General features: G+C 40.9%; 1 protein-coding gene across 1 annotated transcript in view; it reads left to right on the forward strand.

Moving 5' to 3' along the window:
• The window catches only part of LOC132830751 (meiosis-specific coiled-coil domain-containing protein MEIOC-like), a 74,760-nt gene that overhangs the window by 24,850 nt on the left and 29,353 nt on the right, over window positions 1-20,557 (forward strand). The window contains exons 5-6 of the mRNA XM_060848588.1: window positions 3,732-3,836; window positions 4,451-6,383. Of these exons, the coding sequence (XP_060704571.1) occupies window positions 3,732-3,836; window positions 4,451-6,383 (2,038 nt within the window). The remainder of the gene's footprint in view (window positions 1-3,731; window positions 3,837-4,450; window positions 6,384-20,557) is intronic.

Consider the following 20,557-nt stretch of genomic DNA (forward strand, 5'->3'; position numbering starts at 1 on the left):
TGAATTCTTGGATGGCCCGTTTATATCAGGTACGGTCTAATTATTGGAGACCAGGAATGATTTCTGGTTTTGTTTGTCATAAGAATCAGTATATTGGGTCATTTTCAGACAGGATTAGTGTGTTTTCAGTTGAAGTAGGTGGGCTGAATTGCAGTATAAAACATTTGTCATGCAAGTGTGTATCATAGTGTGGAAACAAGCCATTTGGCCCAACAAGTTCACACTGACCCTCTGAAGAGCATCCAACCCAGACCCATCCTCTCACCCTATCCCTATAATCCTGCATTTCCCGTAGCCAACGAACCTAACCTACATTATAGACAATTTAGCATGGCCAATCCACCCGACTTGCACATCTTTCAACTGAAGTGAGTGGCACATTTGGTTTCATCATTCTATAGGTATAGCTTTAAAAATAGGTTTGATCTGATCCAGGCTTTATGCAGACAGGCAACAGACAGTTTTATCCAAATTTCATATTCTCACTGTACACTTGGAAGGACTATAACATTAAATCATGGATAAGAGTAATGCAACTGTAGTTGTTTCTTCGTAGTTTATAGCTTAATCTCTACAGTTTTGCACAAGTTGTATTTCTTTTTAAATAGAATTTCCAGTCTTTCAGCTTCAGAGGAGGCACTTGGAGGAAAAAGGCAGTTTTTAGGGCTAAGAGAACTCCTCTTTTGAGGTGGTATGTAAGATTGTGGGAGGAAGCATTCTTTTCATTGACTACAGTTTGCGACATTGAAAGAAATGAGAAAGTTGTTATCTGGTGTGTGAAAAGGTGTAATTTGTGATTATGTATATAATGAAAGAAAAGGAATTCCTAGATTGTTGGTGCATCGCATACTGACCCACATTTAGTAAAGCATGGGTTGTTGTTTAAAATTGGTGGTTGCTGAAAGGAAAGATTTCCCTGCCTTTGCATAACTGTTGTATATTTTATCACAAATGTGGTGCAAATATAGATTTATCAGAACTGTAAGGTGAAAGAACCAGGTGGAATCTTGACCACTTGTCAAATGAGTATTACTATTTGAAATGAGTTAAGAATCACACAACACCAGGTTATAGTCCAACAGGTTTAATTTGAAGCACACTAGCTTTCGGAGCAACGCTCCTTCATCAGGTGATTGTGGAGGGCTCGATCGTAACAGAATTTATAGCAAAAATTTGCAGTGTGATGTAACTGAAATTATACATTGAAAAATTGATTGTCTGTTAAACCTTTCATCTGTTAGAATACAGTGATAGTTTCACTTCTTTCATGTGTAAATCACAAAACCCTTTTTAAAGTTGCATTCTCGGGTTAGCTGCTAACAATGGTGATAGCTAGACAATATGTTGAAGGTGTCAGCCCCATGTGTTCTCTGTCTATGACCTGATGTTTAGATTGATTCTAATCTAATAAGTGAGATAACAGTGTTTTTACATAAATTCCTGCAGTTTTTGAGCTCAGAGTTCTACATGAATGTATGCAGTTTTTGAGCAACGTGCAATGTAACTGTGCAATACAAATTCACAAAAAGACCTGACCCACTCTCACTAGTATCCTTACATACAGATGAGGAATGACACCACTTTGACTAGGACAATACATCCATCCTAGGACAAGCCGAACAGACACGCACAAGAATTTCTAGAAGCATAGCAATCCAACCAGAACTCTATCAACAAACACATTGACTTGGATCCTATTTATTATCCCCTGAGAAAAAGAACAGGAAATGACATCACCGTAGGACATTACATCACCACAGGAAATGATATCACCAACCCAAGGAAACCCATATAACTAGGGAGCGGGCTACACCAGTGCTTCATCCGCAAGTTCACTGAAGATGTTACCTAGTATGGTGACGAAACGTTGAAAACAAACCTTGCAGCTCAGCGAGTAAACCTATAACCAGAACCTCAACCTGAAATACAAATCTTCTCAAAACTTGATGTTCTGTGATTTTAAGAGTCAAATCTGTCAAGGTTTTTTTTTATATTTGTTCATGGGATGCAAGTCACTAGCATTTGTTGTTCATTCTTGATTGCTCTCAAAGGTGACGTAGTTCATGTTGTATGTCAGCATCTGAGTGCTGTACGTACAGAGTTCCAGTGTTTGACCAAATGATTATAAAGGAACAGTGATATAGTTCCAAGTTAGTCTGTGCATGACTTGGAGGACAACCTGCGAATGATGGTATTGCTTGAGTCTGCTGCCTTAGGTTTTTCTTCTCCATGATAGAGATTGCAGGTTTGGTGTGCAATTGTATGGTGCTGTATGGGAAACTGGTCAAACAGGCTTTCTCTTGAGAATTTTTGGGGCTGCATTGATCCAGACAAATGGGGAGTATTCATCAGACCTCTGACTTTTGTACCTTTTTAGAATGTAAAGGTCAGTCACATGGTACAGAACTTCTAGCCTTTAGCTTGCTTTTACAGCTACAGTATTTATTATAACCAGGACAGTTCATGTTCTACAGTGGTAATGCCCAGGATGTTGATCTCTGGGATTCACGATGTAATGCTATTGAATATTATTAGGAGTCAGTTCGATTCTCTCCTGCTGTAAATAGCCATCGTTTGATAGTTCTGTGGCACAAATGTTACTTGCCATTATCAGTCTTGGCTTGAATGTCATTTAGATTTGCAAGTGGGCATTGACTGATTCAGTACCTGAAGAGCTGTGAATGATACAAAACAATGAACCATATCAGCAAACATCCTCAATTCAGTGATAAGAGGGAAAGTCATTAATAAAGCAACTGAAAATGTTTGAACCTAGAAAACTACTCTGAGGAAATCGTGTAGTGATGTCCTAGGGATGAACTGTAATATCCAACAACCACCTTCTTTTTGTGCTAGATATGATTCCCATCCAGAGGAATGTTTTCTCAATGATTTCAGTTTTGCATGAGCTCCTTGATGCTACTCTCAGTCAATTAGTGCGTGAATGGCAAGGGTATTCACTTTCCCATCACCTCTGGAGTTTGACTGTTTTACACATATTTGGACCAAGACTGTGAGTGGTAGTGATAGAATCCCCCAAACTGAACAGGTTATTGTTGTGTAGGTGTCTCTTTTTAATACTGTCAATGATACCTTCTTTCACTGTAATGATTGCAAATGGGCTGATGCAGATGGATGGCAAGGTAAAAGGTAAAATCACTAAAGTCCTAATGTACCATAAGGCTGCTTTCTCAGAGAGAAAGAGATGACTGGCAGTGAGTTAAACCTTAAGGTCACCATGCCTCAGACTAGGGCGAATCTTCAAGTGACCTCAGCTGCTACAGAAATTGGACCTGCGTTACTGATAGCACTTTGCATCACAAACCAGTTGTCCTGCCAACTGAGCTCACTATCAGTAACTTCCAAAGAGTTTCTTTTGACTTCTAATTGATCTTAGGAAAGTATAACCAGTTGCATGGACAGCTGCTCTTGAAGGACTAAAGGAGTACACAAGGTTTAACCATGCTGCCTTTTCAAATCACAAATTACTGGGTTAAATCTCATAATATTTCTCAATTTAGTTGATAAAACAATTACGCTGTTTGAGATTTCTGAAAAGGTGTTCCACTTTAACTTGTTTATAGTGCATTTAGTCTCAATATCAAGCAAAATTGCTTGTTTCTTATTTCCTTCTTTTGAATTGTTTATTGATCCTAATGATTCTGACTTGTGGATTTTAACACAACAGTCAAAAATTAATTGTCTTTTTGGATGATCTTCTTCCTGGATAGGTCTCAGACTGAATTGAGTGATTTTGGGAGTGCTGCAGACCTGTATGGACTTGTTTCCAATATTTTAGAAGAACCTGATCAATCGCAATCCTTGTTTGTTGAAGGGTATGTTCTTGTATATGAGTATTTTGGTTAATAAATGAAATATGTGTAATCTTCAATATCTGCAGAGGATTGGGACATGGATCTCTACAGATAAAACCACAGATAACATTAGAATGGGAATAGCCTGAACCTATGCTGACGAAGCTGGAAATACCACTGGATCTATCGGGATCTGTTAATGAGTTGGGGGTGGAGGGGGAGATGTCTGGGTTTTAGCTCACGGTTATAATGAGGACCAAGTGTAAACCATTTTTGGGTGATAAGTGCTTCTTGTAGTTTGACCTTCTGCGAGTATTGGACCCCTAGTTGTAGCTGAACAGTCTACTCTTGTCACTGTGAATTGGGCATAAGGAGAAGTATAAGACTATTTTTACTGAATTTCTTAGTACCTTAATGCTTTGACCTCCCTAATTTTACAACAGTATTGCTGCAATGAATTATAATAGTGCAGAGAATATTGCCTACATTTCTCCACTGTTGTGATGTAGTGCATTGGATGCCTAATTTGCTGTTACATCATGCCAAACAAAGTACAATTTTGCAATGCATATTATCCTTTAAGACTATTTTAACTGTTACCTAATCTTTTCCTTGCAACATATCTTTTGTTTCAGAAATACTTCTTCTAATTTGCTAAGATCAATATGGTCTTCCACAACCAGTAGATATACAGAACATCTAGATCACTCATCTGAGTCGAAGAAGCCCATGGATACATCATATTCACAATCCGTTTTTAATACAAAAGAATCCATAGCAACTTCTGACAAACAACAGTACCAGCAGGATAGTCATTCAACCTCACAGCAGAAAATAAATATGGAAGATTTTTTAGGATTTGATGACTTGGATCTTACAGAGCAATGGATATTTCCTTCAAAGAAAGAAGCGACTGATTGCGGTTCTTTTCAGTCCACGGATACAAACAAGATGAATTTTCAGGAGTTTCCTTATGTGAAGAATTGTTCTAAACTTCAGGTAGGATTATCAGTATCAGGTAGAGAACCAGGAACAGATGTACACATGTATGGCAGGGATGGGGGAGATTTTAAAGAAGTTGGTACTCCATCCAGTCAGACATCCACAGAACTGTTTCCTTTCTTGCATAATTCCAGAAACTGTTACAACAGTAATACTGGCAATAGATACATGGAGCAACTACATGGCAGTAAATTCAGACAAAACAAATTTGTGAATTTTAATATAGCAGATGGAAAGACCTCTTCTGATTGTATATCAGAATTACCAGTGATAGAAATGGAAACCTGCAGTAGAGTGCCAAAAGGGAAACAAGCACAAAAGGGGTTTGATGAATTAAACATTGACCAGCATACTTTAAAATACTGTGTAAAATCATCCTCTGGTTTGAGTGAAAAACAGCTTTCAAAGGAAATGGGATTAACTAGTGATTTGGGGCAAAAATGCACATCTGAATGTGGAAGAAATCCACATACATTTTGCCCAATTAGAAGTGACTTTGAGAAGGCCTTTGAAAAGCAACAACATTCTAGTTATGATCATTTCTCACAGCAATCTGATTATGTTCAGCCATTAAATACTTTACCTGTATCTGTATATTCTGGAGAGACTTACCAAAACAGACAATCCTGGACAAAATTAACTCCTTCTGGTTCTGATACTGCAACCACAACTTCCTTTGTGAAATCAGACAACTCATCAGACCTCAATAATCAAGTGTCCCCTGCCTCTAAAACATCATCCCATTCTTTCGGTCCATCTTCTCATCAGTCTTCCTTGCCTTTTTCTCAAAATAGTAATGCTTATTTCCAGAGACCCACAGGAATTTATAGTCAGGATAACCATTCTAAGATTTCTGGTAGTGAATTTGCATATAATGTGGAACGGGTTCAGTCAGGTACGCATGTTGAAGGGCAGAACAAAGCTACTGGAGATATGTACTTTGAATCACCCATTGAGAAGAATTGTCAAAATGGAAAGCAAGTAAATGGATTCCATGGGAGTTCATCAACTCAGCAATATGTCGCAAACAAATATCCTACTTACCAAACTAAACAGCAAAACTGCCATTATGATCTCAATGAAGATGTGAAAAAAAAGGATGATGAATTCTCCCAGAGCATGTACAGAGATTTGCTAGGTGCTCAGTCTTACTATTATAATAATCACAATTCCCAGCAAGGAGCTGGAGACAGCAACAGTGTAGCAAATTATATGACTCGTTCATCAGCTTCTTTTTCAAGTCCCTACATGATGGGTGATTTTAGACGGAACCATAATGTGTCACAACTTGGTACACGTAGCGTTGCTTCGGGAACTAACCTTCAGTTTGGTCACCCTGTTGTTTCATTAATGGATCCCAGTGAATTATTTCCTTATGAGGAATTCAGTCACTTGTATCCCCTTTTCAATGATATGTTTTATGGCGATGCATCCCTTTATGGATTTATACCACCATTTGGATTTCCAAGACCTATGAAAAATCGAAGTGGCCCAGCAAATGAACTTCACATTCGATTGGAAGAGTGCTATGAACAATGGAGGGCTTTGGAAAAAGAAAGAAAAAAGGTAAATGGGTTTGTTGAAAGTTTACTTAGTTTCATTTAAATTTCTTAGCATTCTTGATTCTTTTTTCATAAAAGGAAGGTAATGGTTTTGTCATACATTTGTTTGGCTTTACTTATAATAAATCTCGAATTTTTGTCAACTTGGAAACACATCCTCACCGTTTGACTTGTTCAGAGAAGTCAATTAAAAGGACCATCCCAAATTATCTTGATTTAAAATAATGAAACATGTCATCTTGCATGAGCTTGATAATTGCTCAAGAATTCTGAGAACTCATATAATACAGGCTGGAGGCACAGGCTTCATCTGACCATGTAACAAACATGAGGTTTGTGTCATCCAGTAAAGGGTAGCTTTATTAGCAGGCTATTGGGGGAAAGAGTTGCAGGTTTAGATTTCAGAATTGCAGAAGACTGGATTTATCTCAAGATCTTGCTAATAGCTTTTGTCTTCACAACCTGGCTTTGGCCATCTAAATTATTAAGTCATAACCAGGGAGCAAAGAGGCAAGCATGATCAGGAAGACGCTGGAGGAGTGGTGAGGGGAAGTAGGACATCACTGATGTAGCCAGGATGTGGAGGAGCCAGTGTTAAACTGGGGTGGACAAAGTTAAACATCACACAACACCAGGTTATAGTCCAACAAGTTTATTTCGAAGAACTGGCTTTCAGAGCACTACTCTTTTATCGGGTGGTTGTCCTATTGCACTTACCTGATGAAGGAGCAGCGCTCCAAAAGCTAATGCTTCCAAATAAATCTGTCAGACTATAACCTAGTGCTGTGTGATTTTTAACTTTGTCACTGATATATACAATATTCTCTCTATTTAGCTGCTGGGAAACCCAGATGACTGATTTGATTATGTCTGAAAAATCCACAGCATGTACTCTTTGTGCTCCTCCTGTGATTTAATTGGTCACTGTTCCCTTTTGCTGCCCTTAGTCCTGGAAGTAGGGATTCTAAACAATTTAACATCCCATTTGACCCAAATTCACTGTATTGGGGCCTTATAAATTCCTTCTTTTGAGCACCCACACTCTTCATGTCATGCAACCCCTACACGTCCCCAGGTAGCTTTTGGTGTGGCATTTCTGACTCTGGAAAATGAACAATACTAACTAGGCTAATGTAAGAACAAAACATCTGTGGAGAGTGAAACACCTCAATTTTTTGAATCCAATATGACTCTTCAGTCTGAAAAAGTCAAATTAGACTCAAAACGTTAATTGTCTTTCTCTGTCTTCATAACTGCTGCCAGACCTCCTGAGATGCCCTAGCACTTTGTTTTTATTTCATGCTTCCAGAATCCGCAGTATTTGGCTTTTATTAAAATAAACTATCAACCACCAACATAATCATTTTTTCAAAATTCTTTAGTCAGATAATCCAACAGCCTATGCTTCCTAAATTCCAGCTGGAATTGTCTAACCACTCCCCCTCATCCCTAATATTAGTTTTGCATCACCTTTCCTCTGAGTCACATTGAAGTAGCATGCGTATAATCTTTGAGGTTTGATTTCTTCTACCATTTAAGTATTGGAACCAAATAACCTTCCTATAAGCCATAGGAATGATTCCAGAACTGACATGTTCCACATATGATCCAGAGACTCAAAGTACATTTCTCACTTAGTTCAACATGTCGTTACCTGGTCTGGCAGTCCATCAGATGTTGACAATGAATTACAGTGAGAGTTGTTTTGATTTCCCCTAAAAACAGACACCTGTGGAACACAAACAGTATTGACAGTTTCACATAACCTTTAATAGCTATAGACTGCCTCTTGAAACTTCAGACTCTGGCAAATTATGAATGACTGACCGCCTTTGATGTATCGAGTCCTCCAGCATTAAATGGATAGGCAAGTAAGAGTCCGTAATAGGTGACAACACACAGCCTTTTTTTGTAAGAGTGATGAGAGTGTGAAGCTCACTATTACAGAGATTATTTGAAATAAATAATGTCTCTGCATTTAAAGAACAAAGTGAAACGTGAGGAGGAAGAGAAGGTCATGATTGATCCTGATGAGGAAAGATGAGAGAGGCTAACATGAAGCATAAATACTAGCATGATGATGTTTGTACTCTCTGTGCATAAAGACAGAACACCTTGTATATCTAAGATTCCGTGTTTGATATTCCTAATACAGAAAAAGGGGCGTTATTTACTGCAATGGGTGCTGGATAACAGGTCTCCTTTTCTTTCCATGTTTAGCACAGCTGGAAAAATCCACTTCTCAAGTTTACATTGCCCCTTAAATGGTTATTCAAATTTTCGTTTATTAGCTCGCAAAGTTTTAATTCCGTTCCTTTCTTTGCCCAGTCTGGCATCTTTTCACGCTAGACCAATGAGAGGCTTTCTGGTCAGTTCTCACTCTCGCACAAGTGGTGAGTCTTCCAGGTTTGTTTGAGTTCCTTATGAATTTATTCTTTTCAAACCAAGCACAAACTCCCAACCATCTGCTTAATGAGCAACATAGACTTGCAGCCTCTGACTGCTCTTTCTCTTTTGGATCCTGGAAGACTACCAGTCTGTGATTTTTCAGGAATATCTTGAAACATTTAGAAGACAATTACATCCATGAGCAGAATTAGGGCATTCAGCCCATTGAGGCTGCTCCATCATTTGATCATAGTTGATATTTTTCTCAACCCCGTACTCCTAACTTGTTCCCATAAGTTTTGATCCCCATATCCTGTCAAAGTCCACTTCCTAGAAATGTAAACCATGGACCCTGTGATGGAAATGTTGATGAGCAATCCGAGAGAATTTCAAACTGCGTGTTCACCACCTGATATTTTCAGTACTTTGCTTGAACTTTCAAAACTCCCACAATCCCATTATCAGTGCACGCTGTCTGGTGATTGTGGCCATGTTTCCAGTAAAACAATTTGAGCTGAGCTAATATCTTTAGACAACCTGTTAAGATATGTTATGACAGGCCTCTTGGCTCAGAGCTTTGGACAATACCACTGCACCACCAGAACCCTACAAGCTGTTTGCAATCTCTAACAGTTAAGACACCTCAGCTGTCAGACAGACTTCAAAACAGGTCATATAATTACATAAATTTTACCTTGAGTCAACGATACAGTCTTAGGCATAACAATCTTTGGTTCTGTTCGCCGAGCTGGGAATTTGTGTTGCAGACGTTTCGTCCCCTGTCTAGGTGACATCCTCAGTGCTTGGGACCCTCCTGTGAAGTGCTTCTGTGATGTTTCCTCCGGCATTTATAATGGTTTGTCTCTGCTGCTTCCAGTTGTCAGTTCCAGGTGTCCACTGCAGTGGCCGGTTTATTGGGTCCAGGTTGATATGTTTATTGATAGAATCTGTGGATAAGTGCCATGCCTCTAGGAATTCCCTGGCTGTTCTCTGTTTGGCTTGCCCTTTAATAGTAGTGTTGTCCCAGTCAAACTCATGTTGCTTGTCATCCGCGTGTGTGGCTACTAAGGATAGCTGGTCGTGTCGTTTCGTGGCTAGTTGGTGTTCATGGATACGGATCGTTAGCTGTCTTCCTGTTTGTCCTATGTAGTGTTTTGTGAGCTGAAAAGATAATGGTAAGGGGTCGCTTAGTAGGCGCGGCACCTTCATCTTGTTGGTGGTGTGGAGACTGTAGCTAAATGCATAATGAAGACATGGCGCTCGTTCTCAGTACTGCATATCTTACTGTGTGAAGGAGTGTGTGCAGATCTCATTTTCAGGGTCTATCACCTCTGAGAGCTAAGTATCTGTTTTGCTCCTTTTGTTCCCAACATAGATTATTGCCAGCACGAGTCATGCCCCTGCCTGCTGGTGGGATGTTGGTCACTCTGACTGACTTCCTAAAAATGAGAAAGCAGGTGCAGGAAGACCGGAATTGGTAGCAAACTCAGGTGCAGCAAAAGGCTTTTGGGGAGGCCAGAGAGCACCCAGCTCAGTCAGAGTTCGCAGTTGTAGATCCCTTAGGATGCTTGCTGTCTGCATGAGTACTAGAGTTTTTCACTCCGATGTCATTTTTTGGGGCCAAACAGGGTGTAATATCAATGCAGCTTTGTATGTCCCAGACAGGGATGAAACTATTCTGAATGTGAGCCCTGGACTTGTTGGTTGCAGAAGTCAGGATCATCCTCTCCCAATGACTGAAAGTGACAGCTACATTACACTTCAAAGCAACTGGGGCTTCCTGGGAATCGTGGATGATCTGTGTACAATCTGTTGCACACCCATAAATGCATCAGGAAAGTGACCAACGCAATCTGTGCAAGATACTGCCAGTTCATTTTGTTTCAAGTTGACAAGGTCAGTGCTGCAGCCTGTGTGGTAGGATTCGGAAACATACCTTGCTTCCCTGGATGCCATCAACTGTACACATGTGGCACATAGGTGGCTATATTACTACACTATCAAACTCATTATGGGGAAGGAGTTTCATTTGATCAGTGTCCTGCCAACTCTTGTGACCTGGATAACATTTGTCTACCTGATGCTTTTGAGAGTGCCCATGCCTAATCAGACTGATTACTCCGGGATAGTGACTACTCCCTATAACCACAGCTAATGACATTACTGTACTTTAACTAAATATATGCTACCTGTGCTTTTGTCGGGGTCATGATGGGCACGATAGGGTTACTAAAAATGTGATTTCATGACTTGGACCAACCTGGATGTCCTCCAACTGGTTGGGACAGAATATCCTGCATCATCCTAGCATGTGGTACTCTGCACAATTGGAGCAGGGAACAAGTGAATATGATAAATGCTGAGGAATGGGGGAAAGGAGTTGGCTTCCAAGGAAAAAGATGAGGAAATTGGGGTGGTGGTCATGCCAACTTGCTGATACCTCCTCCCACTGCCCCCTTGATCACGACCCAACCTCTCATCACTAAATCTTCATTTCCAAGACCATCCATAATCTCATCACCTCAGGAAATCTCCCATCTACAACCCTACACCACCCGTTTCTATCTTCTGCCTAAAATTCATAAACCTGACTGTCCCAGTTGACTGACTGTCTCTGTCTCTGCCTGCTCCTGCCCCACTGAGCGCATCTCCTCTTTGCTCGATTCTGTCATGTCCCCTTTGGTCCAGGAACTCCACATCTATGTTCAAGACCCCACCCATGCCATCCACCTTCTCCACAACTTTCAATTCCTAGGCCCCCAATACTTCATCTTCACCATGGAATTCTGTCTCTCTACACAAGGATCCTCTACATAAGGATGCATGGTGTTAGGGGTAGAATGTTAGCATGGATAGAGGATTGGTTAACTGACAGGAAGCTAAGTGTGGGGATAAATGAGTGTTATTCTGGCTGGCAATTGGTGACTAGTGGTGTCCCTCACGGATCAGTGTTGGGACCACAATGATTTACAATTTATATAGATGATTTGGAGTTGAGGACCACATGTACAGTGTCAAAATTTGCCAGTGACACTAAGATGAGTGGCAGAGGATTGAAACTTTGCAGAAGAACATCGCTGCATTGAGTGAGTGGGCAACGGTGTGGCAGGTGGAATACAATATTAGTAAATGTGAAGTCATACATTTTGGTAGGAATAACAGCAAAATAGATTATTACTTGAATGATAAAACGTTGCAGCATTCTGCTGTGTAGAGGGACCTGGATGTCCTTGTGCATGCGTCGCAGAAGGTTGGTCTGCAGCTACAAGTAATTAGGAAGGTAAATGGAATTTTATCCTTCATTGCTAAAGGGGTTGAGTTTAAAAGCAGAGAGATAATGTTACAGCTGTACAAGGTGCTGCTGAGGCCACACCTGGAGTACTGTGTGCAGATTTGGTCTTCGGTCTTCTTAAGAAAAGATCTACTGGCACTGGAGGGGCTGCAGAAGAGGTTCACTAGGTTGACTCCAGACTTGAGGGTGTTGGCTTATGAAGAGAGGCTAGAAACACATATAATTATGAAGGCAATTGATAAAATAGAAATAGATAGGATGTTTCCACTGGCAGGTGAAACTAGGACAAGAGAACATGACCTCCAGATTAGAGAAAGCAGGTTTAGAACTGAACTGAGAAGGAACTTCTTCACCCAGAGGGTTGTTAATCTATGGAAGTCCTTGCCCAGGGAAATATTTGACGCGACTTTAGTAATCACTTTTAAAGCTAAGGTAGATACTTTTTTGAAAAATAAAATGAATTAAGGGATATGGTGAAAATGCGGATAAGTGGAGCTAAGTCCACGAAAAGACTAGCCATGATCTTATTGAGTGGCGGAGCAGGCTCGAAGGGCCAGGCAGCCTACTCCTGCTCCTAGTTCTTATACTCCATGACAAGGACCTTGAGGCCCTTCATTTTTCCTCTGTTGCAGACCCAACCTGCTCCCCCATCACTGACATTCTCATCCAACTGGCAAAACTGGTTCTCACCTTTAACATCTTTTCCTTTCAATCTTCCCACTTCCTACAAACCAGAGGGGTAGCTAGCCATGGATACCTGCACGGGTCCAAGCTATGCCTGCCTTTTTGTAGGGTGCATAGAACAGTCCTTTCTCTGCAGCTACATTGGCACCATACCCCATCTTTTCCTCCACTGCATTGATGATTCTATCAGCACTGCCTCGTGCTCCCATGAGAAGCTCACACAGTTCATCCACTACACCCATACCTTCCACCCTGACCTCAAATTCACCTGGACCATTTCTGACACCTTCCTCCCCATCCTGAATGTCTCTGTCTCCATCTCTAGCAACTAACTCAGCACTGACATCTTTTACAAACCCACTGACTCCCATAGCTACCTTGATTACAACTCTTCCCATCTCTCCCGCAAAATGTGATTCCATACTCCCAATTCTTCTGCCTCCGCCATGTCTGCTCCCAGGATGAGCAATTCCACTCCAGCACATTCAAAATGCCCTCCTTTCTCAAGGCCCGCAATCACCTCTCCCTTGTGATCAACAATGCCCTCAAATTGCATATCCTCCATTTCCTGCACATCTGTCCTCAAACCTAACCCACCCTTGCAAACCACAACAGTGATAGAGTCCCCCAGCCCTTACATTCTACCCCACTAATCTCCAAGTTCAGTGCATCATCCTCTACCACTTCCACCACTTGCAGTCTGACCCCACCACCAAAATGATATTTCACTCCTCAACTGTATCTCCTTTTTGCAGGACCTGTTCCTCCATGACTCCCTCGTTAGGACCACACTGCCGACTGATCCCTCCTCCATACCTGGTACCTTCCCCTGCGGCCGCAACAGGTGCAAAACATGCCCTCACATCTCCATCCAAGGCCCCAAAGAATCATTCCAAGTCCGGCAGAGATTCACATGCATTTCCTCTCAGCTGATTTATTGCATCTGTTGCTCCCAATGTGGTCTCCTCTGCATTGGAGAGACCTAGCGCAAACTTGGGAACTGGTTCAGGGAACATTTATGCTCCAAGCAACCCCACTTCCAGTTGCCAGCCATTTCAACTCACCCAACAACATGTCCATCCTGGTCCTCCTCCACCATCAATGCAAGGTTACATGCAAATTGGAGGAAGAACGCCTAATCTTCTGCATCAGGAACTTAAAACCATATGGCCTTAACATTAGAATTCACCAGCTTCGAAATCTCCCCACCCCCCCACCTCAACCCACATCCAGCCCTCCCCCTCCACCCTGCTCCCTTCACCTGACCCTACCTGTCCATTTTCCTTCCCACCTCTCTGCTCCATCCTTCCCACTGACCAATCACAGCTACGTCCTACACATATCCACCTATCCTCATCCCAGCCCCACCCCCTCTCTCTATTTATTTTGCAGTCCCCTTCCCCTTCCTCACTCCTGATGAAAGGTTCTGATGTGAAACGTCGAGTCCCCTTCTCCTCTGATGCTGCCTGACCAGCTGTGCTTTTTCCAGTTCAACTCTTTATCCACTGATTCTCCCAGCATCTGCAGTTCTCATTATGTCCAAGAAGATGAATCTCCTGTTGTGCATGACAGAGTTTAGCAGATTATTGTGGACACATTTGGTTTATTTTGAATGGAAAAATAGCAGCATGTATTAATTTTATTTCTATTTACCTTTGCTTGCTGTAAATGAAAGATCACCTTTGGAATTGTGCCATTGCTTGCCTGCAGTTCTGAAGGATCGCTGGATCTGAAACGTTAACTCTGCCTTCTCTCGACAGGTGCTGCCAGACCTGCTGAGTTCTTCCACCAGTTTCGATTTTTGTTTCTGATTTCCAGCATTGCAGTTCTTTGTTTTTTTTTAATGTTTTTGTGATTGTCCTGTAGAAGAACATGACAATGCAGATCGACAGTGGGCACTGGGTACAGAGTAGCAGTGACTGAGGGTATTTAGATAGGATGTAAACATAGGGCAAATAAACTGGACTGGTGGTTAAACAGTGACTTAATTGAGAAAATGGTGTATTCATGAGTTGAGTGTCAGCCATACTGGCTATGTGCTGTGAGTAGTGTGGCTTTGAGGCTACTGTGCCATTTCATTACTGGTGAGGGGCAATACCAAATTGCTAACATTTGTCCACATACACAGTGACTCTTTTAAAGATGGTGAAGGCATCAGGAATCCCTGTCTCCTGCCAGATATTGAGCAAGTTGAGTTGTTTCAGGAATTATTCAAGTAGGATGGGGCTAGAATCAGGCTGAAGGAGTGCTATAGGTGTGTGGTAACTCCATTTGCCTTGATTATTACCTACTATACTTGCATACTAGTTGATAGCTTCGTGGTGATGCCCCTGGACAGATAATCTACAGGTCCAGGCTAATACAATCCAGAATTGAAATCTAGTCAAAAGGACTAATGTGTCTTAGCAAAGAAATTCTGTTTATTCAGAACTAGCCTGTGACTCCAGAAGCATACCCACTTAACTTGTCTGAAAGGTAATTAAGGATATGCAACAAGCACTGTCTGAATTAATAAAAGAAACTGTGACCAGAAATAGGCTATTTGGCCCTCAATCCTGCCCCTCCATTCTGTAAGATCATGGCTGATTTGACTGTAGCGTAAAGTCAATCTTTCTGCTTGTTCTTGTAAGGCTGACTTATAGAGGTTTACAAAATTATGAGGAGCATGAATACGATAAATTGACAAAGTCTTTTCCCTGGGGTCGGGGAATCCCAAACTAGAGGGCATAGGTTTAGAGTGAGAGGGGAAAGATATAAAAGAGACCTAAGGGACAACGTTTTCACGCAGAGGGTGATAACGTGTTTGGAATGAGCTGCCAGTGGATGTGGTGGAGGCTGGTACAATTGCAACATTTAAGAGGCATTTGGATGGGTATATGAATAGGAGGGTTTGGAGGGATATGTGCCAGATGCTGGCAGGTGGGACTAGATTGGGTTGGGATATCTGGTCGGCATGGACAGGTTGCACTGAAGGGTCTGTTTCCATGCTGTACATATCTATGACTCTATGACTCCCTTGTTAATCAAAATCTAACTCAAACTTCAATATATTTGATCTAATGTCCACAGTTCTCAATGGAAAGGAATTCACAGAGAGGAAAATCCTAAATGGGAGACCCCTTATTTTTAAAACATCTTCTAATTGCAGGCTCCCTCACAGGAAGAAGTACTCTCCTATCATCTGCCCTGTCAAAATTTCTCATGATGTGGAAGAGCCAGTGTTGGAGTGGGGTGGACAAAGTTTAAAAACACACAACACTAGCTTATATGGAAGCACTAGCTATTGGAGCGCTGCTGATAAACTACCTGATGAAGGAGCTGCGCTTCGAAAGCTAGTGCTTCCAAATAAACTTGTTGGACTATAACGTGGTGTTGTGTGATTTTTAACTAAACATTTCTCATGAGATGCTGTTCCAAATTTAAATGGAATGGGCTAGAGACAAACTTTTGACACGTTAGAAATTAATTAAGAAACAGAAACAAGATAATAACATAAGAACTGGAGTAGGAGAAGGCCATCTGGCCCTTTGAGCCTGCTCGGCCATTCAATAAGATATTGGATGATTTGTTCCTGGCCTCAGGACCTCTTATCCGACCTCTCACCTTAATACTTAATTCCTTTACTGCTCACAAAATTTCTATCTTAGCTTTGAAAGCTTTTACTGAAAAAGCCACAACTATGCCACTGGGCTGGGAATTCCATAGATTCACAACCCTCAGTGAAGAAGTTCCTTCTCAATTCAGTCCTAAATCCGCTGTCCCTAATTTTGAGGCTATGTCCTCTTGTCCTAGTTTCACCTGCCAGTGGAAACATCCTGTCTACTTCTATCTTATCTATTCCCTTCATAATTTTATATATTTCCACAGGATCCCCTTTCATTCTTCTAAATTCCAATGAATATAATCCCAGTTTACTCAGTTATGTATTCCACTTGGCAGTATCTTTAGAGTTCCTTAGGAGTCTTTGTTGGTTTCAAAGTTTTCATTATATTTATTAATAACTCAAACGGAGAGTCTGTGTCCAAATTGGCCAATAGCATTATATTTGCTGACATAGTGAGTGGATTGGGGCATATAAAGTTGCAAAGAGCCATTAATAGGTTTTAGCTTCCGGAAGTGTAAGATCATTCATGTTGGACCAAAGGAAGGAATATTTTTTAAATTATAATAAGATGGAAACTTGAGGAACAGAGATATTTCAGGGACTCCGTATAGAATTTTACTAAGAGCTGAATTTTTGCTCCCAATTCAGGAACATTCCTGGCTGGCATTGATAACTTGAGCCACCAGAAGATTATTTCAATTTTAGTTCTGGAGGAGAAGGTGCTAAGAGGAGTTGGGTCTGCTATTGTTGAAAAGAATTCAGATGCAATTACAGGGAATTCCGGGTACAGAAGTGGGCTGCGTGAAGATCCACCCTTATCCCAGCTTTAAAAAGATTGAGTTGAGAAACCACCCTTTTCTGCTGTTAAACACTCCTCGTATCCCCTCAAGGCCCCGCATGCCCCTCTATTGACTCCCACATTTCCTCATACTCTACATGCTAGCCTGTGTCCCTTCACCCCTCTCCCATCTATTCTCATTCTTCCCATGCCAGTCAATGCTGCTATATCCATCCTATGAGTCTTTGTAGCCCTGTGTCAAATTGTGCCAAATTAGGATTACCCTTTGCCCTTTCACCGAATAATCCACTATTTACCATTTAGTGTAATCCACCTTGATCAGATCTCAGAAACCACGCTGAGATTAAATAAAATGAAATAAAAGTGTTTTTTGATAACTTTGCTAATTAAAAATAAACACTCATTGATAAAAATCTATTCAATGTATTTAAATTCCTTTTAAGTAATTAATCCCTTCTGAAAATAACCATATGCTTCATAGCCCCACATCAAAGTCATTGGACTGACTTTGACCAGAAATCAGCTGTGTGTCAATTTTGGGGCATGTCATGAAGTATTTCTCTCTGTGAGTTCTAGTGTTTTCATGCTATTCTCTGCAGCTCACCCCACTGTGGACTAGGTCCGTGTTGTATGCTGCTTGTGCCATTGTGTGCTCAGCCACTGTCAAGACCTGGGATCCCTGTTGCCAGTTTGAAAGCCCAGCTATGCACCATGTCAAGCACTGAAAGCCAGGAGCTGACTTTCGCAGTACATGGACTGGGACGGGAACAAAAAGGCAATGTTTATGTTGCACAAGTAACATTACTGACTCTTTATTGCAAGCACAAGTTTACATTTGCAAATGTATTGCTATTTTACATCATTACCTGTTGGATCTGGGAATGAAATTGCCTGACCGTATTATTGCTGGACTGTTAATCCAGACACCCAGGAAATGTTCTGGAGAGAGAGAAAGACAAAAATCTGAAAAAGTCCTGCTACAGCACCTAGTAGAATTTGAATTCAGTAAAAATCTTAAATTAAGAGTCTAACGACCATGAATCCATCAAAGGAGGAAGAAAACATCCATTTCACTGATGTTCTTTAGGGAAGGAAGCTGTCATGTTTACCTGGTCTGGCCTTCATGTGACTCCAGACCCCTAGCAATGTAGTTGAATCTTAACTGCCCTATAGGCAATTAGGGATAAGCAATAAATGCTGGCCTAACCAGCAATGCCCTTATCCCACGAATGAATTATTTTTAAAAAAAGATTGATACTAATTCTAACAGAAGTTGTAAGACCAACCTACACAGGTTACTCGACCATGCTGTCATTTCATCTACAAACTCTAAGCAACTGCTTCATTACATTGGAAAGCCTTCAAAACGTCTTTAAAAAGTTTACTTCTATTTAACAACAGAAATGCAGTGCAAAATAAGAGACTGCATATGCATCTGGGAACAGATTGGGACTGCTTGCCTTTCAGTCAACAATAGATTTTAAGTTGATGGATAATTACTGCATTCAGCTCACAACTGTAGGAGCTGGGTGTCAATTAAATCATGCCTGGCTAACTTTGCAGTGCTCCATCTTGCAGAAGGTGATGGTCCTTCAGCTATTCAGTATCCAAAACATCCCCTCGTTGCCCATTCCACTTGTACAGTGTAAAGCATGTTAGGATTATATGGCACATGCTGTCTGGACTATACTTGCAATGAACTCAAAACTGAACCAAGCATCAGAACATCACCTTCATGAGGGCCACCATCTATTCCACGATGGTCCTGGTTGAAGAATGGTCCTCATTGTATTCATACTTGGTCTCAGTTAGAGAGTCTGTAACAGAATCATCAGCCTTGTTGCAGAGAGCACTATATGTATCTTAGTAATCATGCTTGTAAGGTGTCAATTTGCTTTTGTTTTATGCTTGATATTTTCTCCCTTTTGTCTCACTTTAGGTATTATTATCAAAATAGATGCCCTGCACTGCCATCATATCATTTTACTTTGCCTAGATATTCATCCCACCAAAGTCTTCCCCTTTCTGCTTCTCCAAAGCTCTCTCTATAGCCCTAATTATTCAATTCACCAGGACACTGGTCTCAGCAAGGTTCAAAGGAAGTCTATCCTATTGAAACAACTCCCTTCTGCTCAATACTAGTACCAGTGAACTGAACTGAAATTTGCTTCACTCACATTGTCTTTAAGACATGCGTTGAACTCTTTGACCTTATTAGTCTAAGCCAGTTTAGTTTGGTTTCTAACTTCAAAATCTTACAGTAGAATCACTTTCCAGTCATATCAATGTTGTTAGTACCAATATGGATGACGAGAACGCGATTCTTCTCTCCCAGTCCTAATTCCTCTCTAGCCCTGAAAAGATATCCTTGATTCTGGCATTGGGAAAGGAAAACAACTCTCATGACTCACTCAAAGCTGCAGAAAACAGTGTCTATCTCCTTAATCACATTTAAATGAAAGCAAAATACTGCAGATGCTATAAATCTGAAACACAGACAATGCTAGAGAAACTTAGTAGGTCTGGCAGCATCTGTAAAGAGAGAAAAACACAGTTAATAGTTCAAATCCAGTATGACTTCTTCAGAACTACTATCCCTTCCACAACAATGTTTCTATTTCCTTTCTCCACTGATTGGTTTCTGTACCATAGTCCTTCAGTTAGTTTGCTCATTGACCATGCAGTCCCAACTCTCATCTATACAATTTGCTAGAATCTTGTGACAGTTGGACAATTGCAGAGAAAGGGGCTCCTCAAGGGCTGCAACGTGAGTTCCTATGTCCGCTTCAACTATAATCACATTCTTGTCATGTGATCACAAACAATGTTTGTATCCCACTCATGGAGCAAAGTGCCAAAGTAACTTTCCCCTGTCTGATGCAATGCAACATCTGCAGACCAGACTCCAGCTCCTCATGTTGAACATGAAGTTACTGGAACTGCGAACATTTACTGCAGATGTGTTCACTGTGGAACACCTTGGTATTCAGCAGCTTCCACATCCTGCACCTGCAACACATCATCTGACTTGCTGTCTCTATCTGAATTTATTTATTATAAATTACATTACTGTAGAATTCCTGCTCTTCACACTTGAAGAATCTCTAACCTAACCACTTTATTATATGTTTTCCTTTTGTACACACTAGAATGAATCTGAGGCTAAATAAAAAATAGTAAGAAAAAGTGGGAAAATATGAAAATGCATATCATTTGAGGGGAGATTAGGTACTAATGGCAAACAAGCATCTCACAGCTCAATAGCAAAATTCTCATCTTGCCATTCAAAATCTTGTTGCACAATCAAACAATTTTTCTCAATCAAAAATCTTTTTCTTTTAATTTTGCCAAATTTTCTCAACTGATTGCCCCTGATCAATGTGGCCAATGGTAAATGTTCCCTCTAAGCCG

This window comes from Hemiscyllium ocellatum, chromosome 32 (assembly GCF_020745735.1).
Source record: "Hemiscyllium ocellatum isolate sHemOce1 chromosome 32, sHemOce1.pat.X.cur, whole genome shotgun sequence".
Taxonomy (NCBI): Eukaryota; Metazoa; Chordata; class Chondrichthyes; order Orectolobiformes; family Hemiscylliidae; genus Hemiscyllium; species Hemiscyllium ocellatum.